This window comes from Momordica charantia, assembly GCF_013281855.1.
Source record: "Momordica charantia cultivar OHB3-1 chromosome 9 unlocalized genomic scaffold, Mcharantia_2.0 BLBB01000009.1, whole genome shotgun sequence".
Classification (NCBI taxonomy): domain Eukaryota; kingdom Viridiplantae; phylum Streptophyta; class Magnoliopsida; order Cucurbitales; family Cucurbitaceae; genus Momordica; species Momordica charantia.
The window spans coordinates 8,973,318-8,988,360 of NW_028275167.1; the positions used below are offsets into that span (position 1 = coordinate 8,973,318).

At 33.0% G+C, this 15,043-nt stretch overlaps 1 protein-coding gene across 6 annotated transcripts; it reads left to right on the plus strand.

Moving 5' to 3' along the window:
- The first annotated feature begins 2,531 nt into the window (after positions 1-2,531).
- Positions 2,532-11,052, plus strand: LOC111025648 (pentatricopeptide repeat-containing protein At2g13600). Of its 6 annotated transcripts, XM_088117578.1 has the most exons (5): positions 2,546-2,827; positions 2,936-3,020; positions 8,459-8,544; positions 8,859-9,020; positions 9,388-11,052. In XM_088117578.1, exons 4-5 carry the CDS (start codon positions 8,995-8,997, stop codon positions 10,739-10,741), a joined length of 1,380 nt encoding a protein of 459 aa, XP_087973704.1. In that variant the 5' UTR covers positions 2,546-2,827; positions 2,936-3,020; positions 8,459-8,544; positions 8,859-8,994; the 3' UTR covers positions 10,742-11,052. The 6 variants fall into 6 exon arrangements, with proteins under 6 accessions (XP_022159229.1, XP_087973702.1, XP_087973703.1 ...); XM_088117577.1 differs by having other exon boundaries at positions 2,541-2,827; positions 8,859-11,052; XM_088117579.1 differs by lacking the exon at positions 8,859-9,020.
- Positions 11,053-15,043: the final 3,991 nt, after the last annotated feature.

The following is a 15,043-nucleotide window of genomic DNA, read 5'->3' on the forward strand; positions in this document are numbered from 1 at the left end:
AACTTTTATTTTTCTAGAGGAATTCTGTATTATAAAATTTAAAATTCAGAATCTGAATCTTAAAACATAAAAATGTGGAAGACTCAAAATGAAATCGGTATATTTACGTAAAACAAAGGTTTTTATTTTTATTTTTTTTGTTTAGTTCTTCTCTCTATTATTCTCTCCCTCGTCTTTAAAACTTTTTTCTATATATTTTTTTTGTTTTACCTTCTAACTTTTCCTCGTTTTATCTTCTTTTCACATTTTCTATTACTTTTTTCTTTTATTTTCTCTCCGTTTCTAACTCTCTCTTTCTCTAATTCTGTTTCTATTTTCTTTCTCTATGCATTTTCATGCTGCATTGTTGTGTTATTTTCTCATTTTACGTTCTTGTTATGTTATAAATACTTTTTAAAGAGAGTAAATCAAGATTAAGAAGTTTAAAATAGGATTGAATCGGCTTAAGCTATAGGCGAGCGAGATGACCGTCTGAGGCCACCGTTATAGGGAGGCCTCATATTTTTCCTATAATATAAAATATTAGTATTTATTTAATTTAATTTTTAATTATAAATAAATTTAAAATATAAAATAATTTACTAATTATTTTTCATAATTTTTTATAATATTGAAAATACAAGCTACTAACAACATCCACAGTTAATAAGTTTATAAATTCCTTTCAATTAAGCAAGCTTTCAAATTTGTTAACCATAATCTTTTTATTCATGTTCATTTCAAATTTCCTTAAAAATCTCAACCCATTAAAATAAGCTCCCAAAATTTTCCTGGCATAAGTTGGGAGTGCGGGAGACCTTCCATATTTTTTCACTAACCAAACACAGGTTCTATAAAAAACTTCATAAATATATTACATTAATTTTAGGTTGAACTATCTATCTCTGTGTCAATACTCTCCCCCTCTCTCACTCTCACTCTCAATCTCTCTCATATCTCAAATTTTCATCTTGATTTTCTATGTGGTCTCACGATATTATCAATTGCTAGAGTAAAAATCGAAGCTTCTTATTTCCTCAACTCAACCTATCGGCTTCAAAGTTCAATGTTTTTCATTCATAATTTTTTAACTTTTTTTTATAAATTATTTCATACTGCATGTTGATTGCTCAAGACCTAATATAAGAGATTTACTTATTTAGAATATCAATATGTGAAAGTATGAATCTAGATATGAAAATATAAAAGAAAATAATAGTAGAAAAACTTAATCTTAAAAAGGTGCCCTCGATAAATTTTTTATTGGAAGTAAAAGTAATAAAAATGATGAAATTATAGAAGAAATGATAAATATATACAAATCAAGAGATGAAATAAAAATAGTCGATGATGATATGGTTGTTGAATAAATGAAGCATCTAATTATGAAAAACAAAGTAGAGCCAAGGAAGTATAGAGAAAAAGGATTGCTAAGAAAATTGCAAATGATATGAAAATATAACCAATATTTCACGAAAAATAACCATTTGAAAAATAAAAAATCATTTGATGAGAATGTTGATATTGAAGAAAAACGATAACGGCAAGATTCAATTTCACGTATATAGAAATATCTTTTAACTTCTTATTTGATATGAAATTTTTAAAGTCAAAAATATTGTAGTAATCTTGAAAATATATTAAAACATGATATATTTACTGACATTAGCGGTTTAGATTTCTTTTTTGAATTAAAAACATTAGGAGAAGTCTTACAAAATTAAATTGACTGTACTATCAAAATATTAAATTATATAAAAAAGTAAACACTTTTACAAATATATATATTGCTTATAAAATATTATTAACAGTGATTCTACTGAAAGAATACTTTTCAAAATTAAAATTAATCGTATTTAAGGTCAATTATGTCACAAGAAAGATTAAATGGATTAGTCATATTGTTAATTGAAAATGATATATCAACCAACTTAGATTATCAAAATTTGATACATAATTTTGGATCTCAAAAAGTAATAAAAATAAATTTTATATGATATTTTCTATATTAAGACCTCTAAATCAAAGTTTTGCCTAAAACTCCGTATCACCTTGAGCTGCCCCTGAAATAGGGTGAAAGGAAAAGATTGTATGAAAAATTATAAATTTTATTCGTTGAGCTATTACTGACGAACCAAAAGTTTTTAATCATTTTTTAAAGAATATTATACTATAAATACAACAAGGGTATGAAGTTCGAACTTATGACCTATAGAAACGTTTAGCCTTCAACCATACTCAACAATAAATTTTCAATATTAAAACATATATTACTATAGATTTGAAAAATCGACCTACCCAAAACTCAAATCAAAATTAAAAGAAGAAAAAGAATCCAATAATTTCTTTTTAAAACTTGCATGTCCTTGATAACAATTCGATACAGGTTTAAAGTAGGTTTTTTAAATTAGATGCAATGCAATAGTATAAAACTATCAACCATATTGTTTCAACCTATTCCAATAGTTTCTATAAGATCTCTAGCCTCCACTACAAGAAAAAAAAATCGTCGCTAAAGAATATTTTCAACGACATTTTATAAATTGGGTCGCTAATATAACTTTCAGTGACATCGTTATCGTTATGAGATGGTGTTGCTGAAAATACTTTTAGTGACAGCGGTTTCATATTCATTGCCTAATTGATTCTCCGTTAGAGAAATGTTGGAAGTTAGGGTTGGAAAACTTCTGAGTAAAAACTAATAAAGATAAATATTGCATTGCATTGCTCTCATGTGCCCAACCCTCCCTAAAAGCTCAATGGATGAGATTAAGAGGATTCTGAAATCTGACGGAAACGGATTGCAACTATTTGACCAAGGTTTCTGATGCAAATTTGAAGAACCAGGGTGAGTTCTTTGATTTCCTAATTAATTACTTTTCGTGAGTCCTAAAATTTATCAATTCAAGAACTCTCTCTATCCCCGTTTCTGATCCAGACCCACCTCTGTTCTCAGATTCTTAATTTCGTACCTTCCATTCCCTTAGGAGCCATTTTGTTTATTGGTTGATAGACAAAACAAGAAAAGAAAGAAAAGCCAGGTACGCAGTCCCTTTTCAACTTGTTTTTTCTTTTCTCAATAGTTGGGTGTTAAGATGTGGTGTTTATATTGTTGGATTCGTCTGTTTAAGAAATTGGGCCGATTGGCGACTAATGTAGAAATCATATCTGTTGTCATCTGGCTTTTGTTGTTGAAATTGCTGTTGAGAATCGAAAGGTACAGCCATGCTAGAGGCTACTGGGGACACTAGAAGAACCTGCTTTTTTATTATTTCGAGAAAAATTTGAATAGTTTCTAAGGTGCACTTTTGAAGATGATTTTAGTACATACTGGACCAAAGACCATAATTTAAACATGTTTGATGAACCAAAAGTTACGGTTTTGGGCTTCAGAAAGCTCTGATAAAATGTTTAGTGAAAGATTGATATCATTGTTTATAGCTCCAATGTTCTCAGCTAAGGGGATGAAGAAACCACATGCATGATAACATGACCATGCTTACCAACTGCAACCGAAAGGTTGGCAGAATAACAAGTATGACTATGAAAGAGATCCTGGATAATACTCCTAACATCCAATGAAATGAACGAAGAATGTGAAGAAGGAGCCTATTTTCTGGAGTTCGGGGGCATACCTGGGTTGTGCAGAGAAGGTGGGGCAGAAAGTAGTTAAAACCATTAGACATGTAAAGTATAGCTTGTACATTTACAACTTAAAATCTAACAGCGAAGTAAAGGTTAACTCCAGTGGAGCAAATTGCAGTCCATAAAACGATCCTTATTGGGATAAACTAAGAAAGGGTCAGAAGTGAATATCGATTTAGTAAAAGGGAAGAAAAATGGAATTTTTGTATTAAAATTAACAAAATGCTATGCAGATTAAAAATTAGACTTAATTTGTGTTGTCAAATCCACCTCGGATTAATTCATTAAGCCAAATCATTTCAACCATTAGTTCATATTTTGGTTCGACCCGGTAAGTAAGATGATAGTACTCAAAGTAGGAAACCAAGTGTAGTTCATTTATAAGTCCTCAAGCAACTAATTACAATTGAAGATTTAATTGTAAGAAATAGCCTGGATGTGGTGATTCTTCATAAAACTAGGATGAGAAGGTGGATAGAGGAGTCATCAAGTCTCTTTGGGATTCAAAAATTTTAAGTTTGTCTTCTTTGATACAGTTGGAACTTCGGGAGGAATTTTTTTTTTTTTAACAAGATTCAAAATTTTCATTGATAGATGAAAATGAACAAAATTGTTCAAGGATACAAACTCCCAAGATAGTGAAAACGGAAAATTAAAAAGAAGAACAACAAAACTAACAAAGAATTATAAAGGTCTCGTAATACATACAAATCATATTTGGGGAAAAGGGAGAGAAAACATCAGAAAGATCACACCATTGAGATGCCTTGAATTTGGCAATATTGAAACAATCTAGGGTCGAACGACGAGATTCTCGAATACCTGTTGGTTCCTTTCAAACCATAATTCTGAAATGATTGCCTTGAAACCATTCATCCAAAGAAGGTTAGATTTAGGCTGCGGCCTAACACCACATAAAAATGTGAGAATGTTGCTTGGAGCCGCTAGATCCTAGGCCGAAGACAAGTTGACATCGGAAAGAATAAACTCCAACAAATAGAAGCATAGGGGTAGAAAAAGAACATGTGGCTCAGAAATTCACCTTGTTCAGCACATAAGAAACAAATGGATGGTTGCAAGGCCATCGTAGGAAGCTTCTATTGAAGAACCTCTGAAATATTCACCTTACCATTTAGGAGAATCCAAATCATCAAGTTAACCCCTTCGAGGCTGCCCAAACTCCAAAGAGAAGAGAAAAAGCCTTTGGGAGAAACAAAACTGCACTATCAAGCTTGCAAAGTGAACTTACAAAAAATACTCATGAATTCTCCAAACTCCAGCAACGAGAATCGGTTTCCTCATTAAGGACAGCCATGGAAATACAAGATAACAACTCCTCCAACTCTACAATCTCCTGAAGCTGACCTTCCATCTCAAACATCCGAGACAGAGGCATACGTAGAAGAAGATATATTAAAAATAGGAGGAAATTTCTCCCAAGTATGGAGTCCCCTATCCACAGGTGATGTTAAAAGAGAGTTCTTTTACCATTCCCTACTTTGAAAAGGGAATACTTTTCCACCAAAAGTCATTGCTCGTTAATATTGTTCCAAGGAATACGACTCGAGCCATGAATCTTAGGCACCGCGTTCCAGCCAAAATGATCATAACCATATAAACTGGCCACCACCATATGCCATAAAGTCGAAATCTCCACACTAAACCGCCAGCCCCATTTGGATAAAAGGCATTTGTTGCGCTTAAGGACACAATCAATACCCAAACCGCCGGCTTCCCTAGGTAGAGAAGCAATATTCCAACGAACTAGGTATCTCATCGACCCTTTTGAAGAATCTCCTCACAAGAAAGAATGCATAAAACGCTCAATTTGTTTGCCAATTCTCACCAGAATGAAAAACAGAGAAATAATAAATAGGAATACTCCCAAGAACAGATCGACATAATGTCAACCTTCCATCCCTCTATAAATGATACCTCATCCATATGCCGAGCTTCTTGGAGATTCTTTCTTGTATTGGACTCCGAAAGGCATCAAGTTTAGGATTCCCTCCTAATGGCAAGCTCAAATATAGTATCAGAAGGCGTTCAGCTTTACAACTAAAGGAACTTGCAACATGCACCACTCTTTGTTCATCCATATTGATGCCACTCAAGGATGATTTTTCCCAAGACCTAACAACCATTTAAAGGCCTTTGTAGTCTCAAATAGAACATTTAGCATCCCATCATCATCTTTGCAAAACAGTAACGTATTGTCCGCAAATTGCAAATGAGAGACATGAGTCACGTCTCTTCCAATTACATAGCCTTCAAAAACTCCCTTGAGGTATATATTGTCTAAAAGACTACTAAGCACATCGCTAATAAATAAAAGGAGAAAAGGAGAAAGGGGATCTCCTTGCCTCAATCCTCTTATAGGATTGCTATTAGGATAGGTTGGGGATATTATTAGGGTATATTAGTAATTGGGTTAGGAATTTTGGTTATAAATAAGGTGAAGAGGAAATGATGAGAGTAGGAAATTGGTAGAACGGTTTAGACTTGAGTAAGAATACTCAAGAGAGGGGAGGGTCCAAGTACCTCGAATTACTTGGGTAATATTGTAGTTATTCTGTCTTTTATATTTCAATATATCATTAGTAATTCGAGTTCTATCATCCTCTTGAAGCTCTGACTCTTCCTCTCGGTTTCCCGTTGATGAATACAGAAAAGTTGTTGCCCCTGATACAATCATTAATCCATTCTACCATTTTCAGCCGAAGCCTTTCTGCTTTAAGACTTCCGAAAGAAAGTTTCAATCAACCTTATCAAAAGCTTTTTCCAAATTAAGTTTAAGGATCCATCCTTTCTTCTTCCGAGATCTACAATCCTACCACTTAAAAAGGCACTCTAATTACGGGAAATAGTGGAAGAAATGACTTTGTTAAGCCTTTTTGATAATACTTGTAGCCAAGATTTTGTAGGTTGTTGTAGTGAGATGGATAGGAGCGAAGTCCTTGCTTTCTCCACTCTGTCTTTTTTTGGTACAAAATACGTGGATTCACTTGTCCATTCTTGTGAAATTCAGCAAAGAATCTTATAAAATCGGTCTTCCAATATTTTTAGAATTTTATAAAAAAAAATCAGCAGTAAAGCCATTCGGCCCGGGGGCTTGTTTTTGCCAAGACCCTTTAGAGCTTCCCAAATTTCAGCCTCCTCGAAGCTTCTTTCTAACCAGCCCCTGTTCTGAACAGAAATAGGTCGCCCAGAGAGCCCAATTGGTAAGAAACGCTGCTGACCCTTGTTCAAGTAAAGAACTTCAAAGTAATTGATGATTTCCAGCTCAATGTCCCTTAGATTAACCAGGGAATTCCCTTTAGAATCCTGTAATTCAGAGATGATGGCTTTCCTTCTTTTTGCTGCCAAAAACCTATGAAAGAATTTACTGTTTTCATCCCCTTCGTTTAACCACCTAATTTTACTTTTCTAAGGAAGAATTTGTTCCTCACCTATATATATATCAAGCAGATTCTGTTTCAAGGAGCATCGATTCCCAATTTCCTCAGCCGATTAGCCCAAAACTTCTTCCTTTCCATCAAGCAACGAAATTTCCTTCGATGAGAAGGCCAGCCCATTCCTCCACCCCTGGTTCAGTGAAGTTCCTTATGAATTTGAAATCCCAGCCAAGATCAAAAGCCCTTTGGAGTTCACCACAGAATACAGCCTTGGAAAAGAAGATGTAAGAGGAGTGTTCTCAAGCCATTGGTCTTTCCAAAAAGGAAATTTGTCCCCTCTGCCCACTTCACATTTATACCACTTCTCAGCCTCTTTACAACACCCAAATGTGTTTTTCCTTTTTTAAAAAAAGGTACTCCTGGCTTCCTATTAGCATTAGATGAAACAAAAACTTGAAATACCAAAGAGAGAGAAATTTCACCCAAAACACTTACTTAAAAACAATCCATTAAATTGTCACAAACATCAATGAAAATTTTAATTTCTTTGTTTAAAAAGTAACTTCTTTATATTGCTTTAATTTTAAAAACTGTTTGTAAAAGAACTTTAATTTAGTGCTTTCATTCATTTCTTTAATGTATTAATTTAAACATGTAACACATTTAGACCAAGTTTTACTTTTAGGAAAATAATGGATGATTTTAGATAAATAATTAACTTAAAAAACACTAAAAGAACATATGAAAATAGCAAATTACGGTTTCAATTTGGAAAAATAAATACTTTTAAAAATCATTCTGCCAAACAACCTTTTTTCATTAAAAACTGTTTTTATTTTTAAAAACAGAAAACTATTTCTTAAAACACCACCTCCAAATAGCCTGAAAATATTTTAGCAGCACGCTCATTTGACCGGATTGCGAAGGATCAACATTATATATATAAGTTCCGACTCGACAGTTACAAGGCAAAACAAACTGCATGTCCCTGAAGGAGGGTGCATATACTAACCGACTGAGAAAAGATCAGGAAAGCAAAATAAAGAAATCTTCATTCTTAATTTCTTTTTGAACTTTTCATGTTGGGATTTAAAAGAGGTATATGATTGTAATAGTTGATTTTATCTAACTATAAAGTATTGAGTAAGGGAAACTACACAGACTGTAATGTATTGCAATTAGTCGATGATTCTGCCTTGGTATTCACTCTATTGATATGGTTTGACTTGACATTCTCTATAGAATTTTGAGTTATATTTGCTTGGTATTTTCCACACCAGTTGCTTTCATGGTTGAGAGTATATAACCATCTCTAGAGTTGTTGGCCTTTGTTTTACTGGACAAGCAAAGGTGGAAACTTTGATTGTACATTTGGCACTTGTATTTTGTCAAGTATATAGTTCTGTAAGAACAATATTCATTCTCTTTAACTTATGCAGGGGTCTAAATTATGGAATTGTGTAGGAGATGGAACCACTTGACTTGGCAAGGTTTTATAGTTGATGGGGAGAAAGCTATTATTCAGGTTTTATTTGTTGGTTAGGTTATTAAAAATTCACATTCTTTTAAAACACTCATAGATTTGATAAGAGCACACCAATGAGCCTATTTTCTTCGAGGATTATGGAATGGCAAGGAATGGATTGATTAAGCATCTCACGAGTGACTTCTTATTTCTTGATTCATCATATTTTGCCAAGCTCTTGAACCAATGCACTAGCTCAAAATCAGCTAGAGACACGAGTTGTGTACATGCTTGCATAATTAAATTGCCATTTGCCTCAGAGACGTTTATCCAAAATAGGCTCATTGATGTGTATGGGAAATGTGGGTGTGTAGATGTTGCTCGCAAATTGTTTGATGGATTGCTTGAGAGAAATATTTTCTCCTGGAACTCCATCATTTGTGCATACACGAAGTTCGGTTTTCTTGATGATGCCGTAGACATCTTTGAGAGGATGCCTGAAGTTGACCAATGCTCGTGGAATTCTATGATTTCAGGTTTTGAACAACATGATCGCTTTGATGAAGCTTTAAATTATTTTGCTCAAATGCATAGTCATGGTTTTCTGATGAATGAATATTCATTTGGTAGTGCCCTCAGTGCTTGTGCAGGTTTACGAGATTTTAAATTGGGTTCCCAAATCCACAGTTTAATATATAGGTCAAATTATTTATCAGATGTGTATATGGGCTCTGCTCTAGTAGATATGTACTCTAAATGTGGGAGAGTTGACTGTGCTCGAAGTGTTTTTGATGGAATGACCGTAAGAAGTAGAGTTTCTTGGAACAGCTTGATTACGTGTTATGAACAGAATGGTCCAGTTGATGAGGCTCTTGTTATTTTTTTTGAAATGATCAAATGTAGGGTTGAAGCTGATGAAGTAACGCTTGCTAGTGTGGTTAGTGCATGTGCAACTATCTCGGCGATCAATGAAGGTCAGCAGATTCATGCTCGTGTTGTGAAATGTGATGAATTTAGAAATGATCTTATTTTAGGCAATGCATTGGTTGATATGTATGCTAAATGTAACAGGATTAACAAGGCTAGAATAGTTTTCGATCGGATGCCAATTAGGAGTGTGGTGTCTGAAACCTCAATGGTAAGTGGCTATGCAAAAGCATCCAGTGTCAAAGCTGCAAGATGTATGTTCTCAAATATGATGGTGAAAGACGTAATTACTTGGAATGCGCTTATTGCAGGGTGTACACAAAATGGAGAGAATGAAGAGGCACTTATACTCTTTCGTCTTTTGAAGAGGGAGTCTGTTTGGCCTACACACTACACCTTTGGCAATCTCCTCAATGCTTGTGCAAACCTTGCTGATTTACAGTTGGGCCGACAGGCTCACTCTCATGTTTTAAAGCATGGATTTCGGTTTCAATCGGGGGAAGAATCAGATATTTTTGTTGGGAATTCTCTAATAGATATGTATATGAAATGTGGATCAGTTGAGAATGGTTGTAAGGTGTTTGAACATATGGTGCAAAGGGATTGTGTCTCATGGAATGCTATGATAGTTGGATATGCACAAAATGGCTTTGGTAATGAGGCCCTTGGAGTTTTCAGTAAAATGTTAGAATTAGGAGAGAAACCAGATCATGTCACGATGATTGGTGTTCTTTGCGCTTGTAGTCATGCCGGGCTGCTTGATGAAGGCCGCCATTACTTTCAATCCATGAGTGCACAACATGGCTTGGTGTCATTGAAAGATCATTATACATGTATGGTTGATTTACTAGGCCGAGCTGGCTGCCTTGAAGAAGCAAAAGATCTAATAGAGGAAATGCCGATGCAGCCTGATGCTGTCATCTGGGGATCCTTGCTTGCCGCTTGTAAAGTCCATCGGAACATCAAATTGGGGGAATATGTAGTAGAGAAGCTTTTAGAGGTAGATGCTGAGACTTCTGGACCATATGTTCTTCTCTCGAATATGTATGCTGAACGTGGAGATTGGGGGAATGTTGTGAGAATAAGAAAGCTGATGAGAAAGAGAGGAGTGGTTAAACATCCAGGTTGCAGTTGGATTGAAATTCAGGGTCAGTTGAATGTTTTTATGGTTAAGGATAAAAAGCATCCAAAGAAGAAAGAAATCTACACGCTTTTGAGAACACTTCTAAAACAGATGAGACGAGTTGGATATGTCCCATATGTTGTCAGCAATGAAATTGATGAAGAAGAGATGAAAGAACATGACAATGTCCTCGTCTTACCAAATTGAAATGTCATATACAGGTGACTAGATTCTTCTAGCTTCTTCTAACTAATCTAAATGGATTTGAAGGATATAATAATCAAAGTAGGAATTATATATTAAGGATTTTGAGGGGAAAAGCCAAAGCATTGTTATATGCTCACTCTTTTTTGCTAAAATTCAATGTAAAGAAGACGTATATTGCTCTAACTTTTTAATCAAAACATTGTTAGGATAGATTGTTAAATCCTGTAATGGGTCTAATCTATTCTCATGTTGTATTTCTATTTTGTCCAATAACTTGAAAAATATATCTCAGTTACCCTGTTTATCTACTATATTTGTTTTCATTTAGGACACTAATGTTCTTTCAAACGAGTTTTTGTGGAACAGTGTACAACATACACTTCTTGGTGGTGTTCAAACCATAGTAAATTATTTTGTAATTATAGATTTATAACCTCCCGTGATTTTGTATGATTGGAAGGTCTTGCTCTAGTTCTTTTGGGGGTAACCTCCACCTCGGCCCTTAGGCGCTGTTGTTCGTCCTTTTGATCAATGTGATTCTCTCATAAAAAAGGAAAACGTTCTTTCAGATAATAAAACTAGATGGTCTTAATTCAATCATCTAATTGTCAGTTGTGAGAAAATGTCCTTTATTTGTACATTTTACGGCGATGCGTGTTATGTATGCACTTTTGGCTTCCTCATTCGGATGTGTCTCATCAATCATGTAAATGGCTTAGTTCTTTTCATCTTGTTTGGTTTTTCCAAATGTTGAGGGTGCTGTTTTCCTTGATTTTAAAGGGGAAATTGAGGTGATGGGACTATATTGATTTGCCTGTGGTTTTGGGAGATTTGAGAAGAAACAATTGGAAAGATCTTTAAATATAGAGTATAGGGTTTGTTGTGTAGATGACTTGTGGGAGAGTCATTTTGTAGCTTCGTTACGACTTCCATATGAACAAATTTGTTATACGTCTCTTCTTATTATTGTAAATTGTATTATTCTCATTGTTTATATTTTTTGAGATGATTAGAAAGTTATATTATTGCTATTTTTCTTTTTAAAAAAATCTTTTCATTGATAGATAAAAAGATAAGAAAATGTTCGAGCATACTAACTCTCAAATTTGGTGAGTTGAAAAAAAATACCAACTTCAGGATGCCCGACAAATGAAAAGTTATCTGAATGCAATAAAAGGCTTGGATATTCAAGGATTTCAAAGCCCTGACCTCGGTATTCTCATGTTGGTAATGTATGTAGACTTCTTGATGAACAAAGTACCACCGTATGGAGAAAATCTAAAAGATCATCTACTAATAAATAAAATCTTAAAATCTAGAAGGTAAAAGATGATGTAAATATTAATATAGATATGGAAAACTAATATTAATATTTACATCATGAAACTTTTCTCAATCTTGTTGTACCCTACGAATTAACAAAAGAAATTGTACGAGGGAGTAGTTAAGTTCATATTAGTTTATGAGATTTTTATGATCTAATGCCAACTAGATTCTAGATTTTGACAATAGTAGAAAATTATATCATCCCTTATAATAGAAAGAAATACCAAGTCGTATAGGAGAAAGACCATCTATCTTTAAAAAAATCTAAAAAAAAAATTATCAAAAAAAAAAATCTAAAATTAAACCTAACATTAATATGTACAATTGTTGTATGTTTTCATTATATATATATATAGAGGATAATAAATTTACATGAAATCAAATCTATATTTATATTTATACTATATTAAAAAGGGACAATCCTAAAAAAAACATTTTTGGATTAATATAATTTTCCAAATTTCTAAATTACTAGACATACCACTACTAATTAATTTTATAAAACCAATTAATTAATTTATCCCTTTCTTTAGATATAATAACTTAATTAGTTAATAATTAATTATCAATAATACTAAATATATGGGATATAAAATGTTGGAATGCAAAAGGTGTTTTCTACCATTTTTAATTAGTTAATAATTAATTATCAATAATATTAAATATATAGAATAAAAAAGTCTTTTATACCACTTTTAAAAAATTCATTTAAATTATAATTTATAATGGAATTTCTAATATTTTGTAATTTTCATCTATTACTCTAAATATAAGCTTTCTTCTACAATTTTCTTCACAAATGCTGTTCTTTTTAGTCTTCTCAGTTCATTGTTCTAAAAGAGCTTTTCAATCTTCGAAGATGTCTCAAGATGATGTTGGTGACATATTCAAGTTACAAGGAAAGTAGATGTTGGATCTATATCTCGAATCCTAAGCTTACTCAAACTACTCTTTAATTTTCAAATACGTCTCAAGATGTTGGTGACATGTTCAAGTTGTAAGATTACACGTTGGATTTATATCTCAGAGTTTATGCTTATGACATTACAATTCCATTTTGTGATGGAGTTAAATTATAATATTGGTCAACCAATTATCAAGTCATGAGCCAACATGAACTTAGCTTAACAGTAATTGGCATGTGTATATGACCTCTATGGTATGAGATAATGCAATGTATATGCACGTAAGAGATATGAATGTAATGTGAAAAGTTAGAATGTAAAATGATTTGTATTCATTTATACAAATTAATTGTATAATATAATATTTGTATACAACTATATTTAATTTGTATAAATATATAAATTTAAATTATAATAAGATATACTATAAAATAAAAAATTTGATTCATATTTTATATTTTAGATGTCATTTTGATTTTTTTTCTTCATATAACACTTCTTATTCTTTCTTTTTTTATTTCTATTATTATTTTGTATTTTTTTAATCACACTAATTTTAATATATAAGAAATCTATTAATTTTTATATAATTTTTTAATTGATGCAATTTTTAATTGTAAATAAAAAAAATCAAGATTTTTATTTGTTTATTAACACAATTTGATAAACAACTATTTTTTTTCTTTAAATTTGATATAAAACTATTGGTTTAGAGCCAAAATTTGAATTAAATATGACAAAATCAAATTTCCATCGTATTTCTAGCCCCCATTAAATTTAGATTTCCTAGGTCCTGAATCTTAAGGATATTGGTGTTTTTTCTTTGGCCGAGCTCTTTCAACGCATCGAGTAATTTCCTTGTTTCTAAAACCGAGTAAGAACGTTATATCTTGAAAATGATGTTGTCCACAAGAAAGGGCTAGAGATACCTACGGATTAATTAGTTAATCAGTTACAAATTTTGATTACTAAAATCAAATAACAAATTTAATTTGATATAAATTAGAGATACAATGATAATCATAAGGCGGATGAAGATCAAGAGGAGAGGCCCTAGAAATAAAGAGAGACCCTGAAAGAGTAAACTTCATTGACCCCACAAGTGCCTCTTGACAATTCTCAAGGGTCAAAATACGTCAATAATAGTCAAATGGAGGATGGAGTTTGAGGAAAGACTAAGGAATCGGCCATGCATCAAGGATTTACCCACACATGCACTTGAACTATCGAGTATGCTCAACCCCTGCTCATGAACCTCGCAAGGACACGACCCTCGTTCGTCCGTGAGCGAACATACCCAGGCCAGCACCCATGTGCACGCCCCGCCAGCCCTCTCGCACATGCCTGCACTTCACTAATGCCCACGCCCGCACCATCTGCCCCTACACGCACTTGCGTGCCCATGCTGCCAGCTACTTGCATATATTCTTGCCATCCACTGATGCTCTAGCCAGCCGCCTAGACATTTAAGAAATCTTGTTTCCTGTCTTTGATTTGTTTGTTTTATTTCATTTTGAACTTAGCCATTTAGCTAGCATTTTTCGATTTAGGGAAATATATCAAATAATACTTTTTAATTCTATACGACCATAAAAGAAGCTCCCGTTGGTTCTTCAATGGCAGGCCATCCAATTTGCCACCTGCTTCATGCTAGGAAGGTTGAATTGAACTCGAAATCCACATGGATGAAAAGATGATATTGGATTGCTATTAGAAAACTGTAGCACATACTCTCTAGAAGGTGAATTTTTTGGGACAACTATTTTCATATAAATTTTAAAAATCAAATAGCTATTATGTGGTATTTAAACTTGATTCACATTACTAAGAATCTCAACCCAATTGGGGTCCATGCTTGAAGAATGGAGGGAAAAATTTGCAGGTAAAAACATCATCCGATTCTAAAAAACACATTTAATCCATATACTTCACCAAATTAACGAATTAATTCCTAAATTTTAGTTTGTAACGATTTAATCCATATACTTTAGACTAAAGTAATGAGTTAATCCCTGAACTTTAGCTTATAACAATTTAATCCCTATAATTTAAAATTTGAACTAATTTAGTC

What these genes read in the sequence shown, in the direction of transcription:
- LOC111025648 (XM_022303537.2), top strand. Translation starts at nt 8,648, where the DNA reads ATGGCAAGGAATGGATTGATTAAGCATCTCACGAGTGACTTCTTATTT.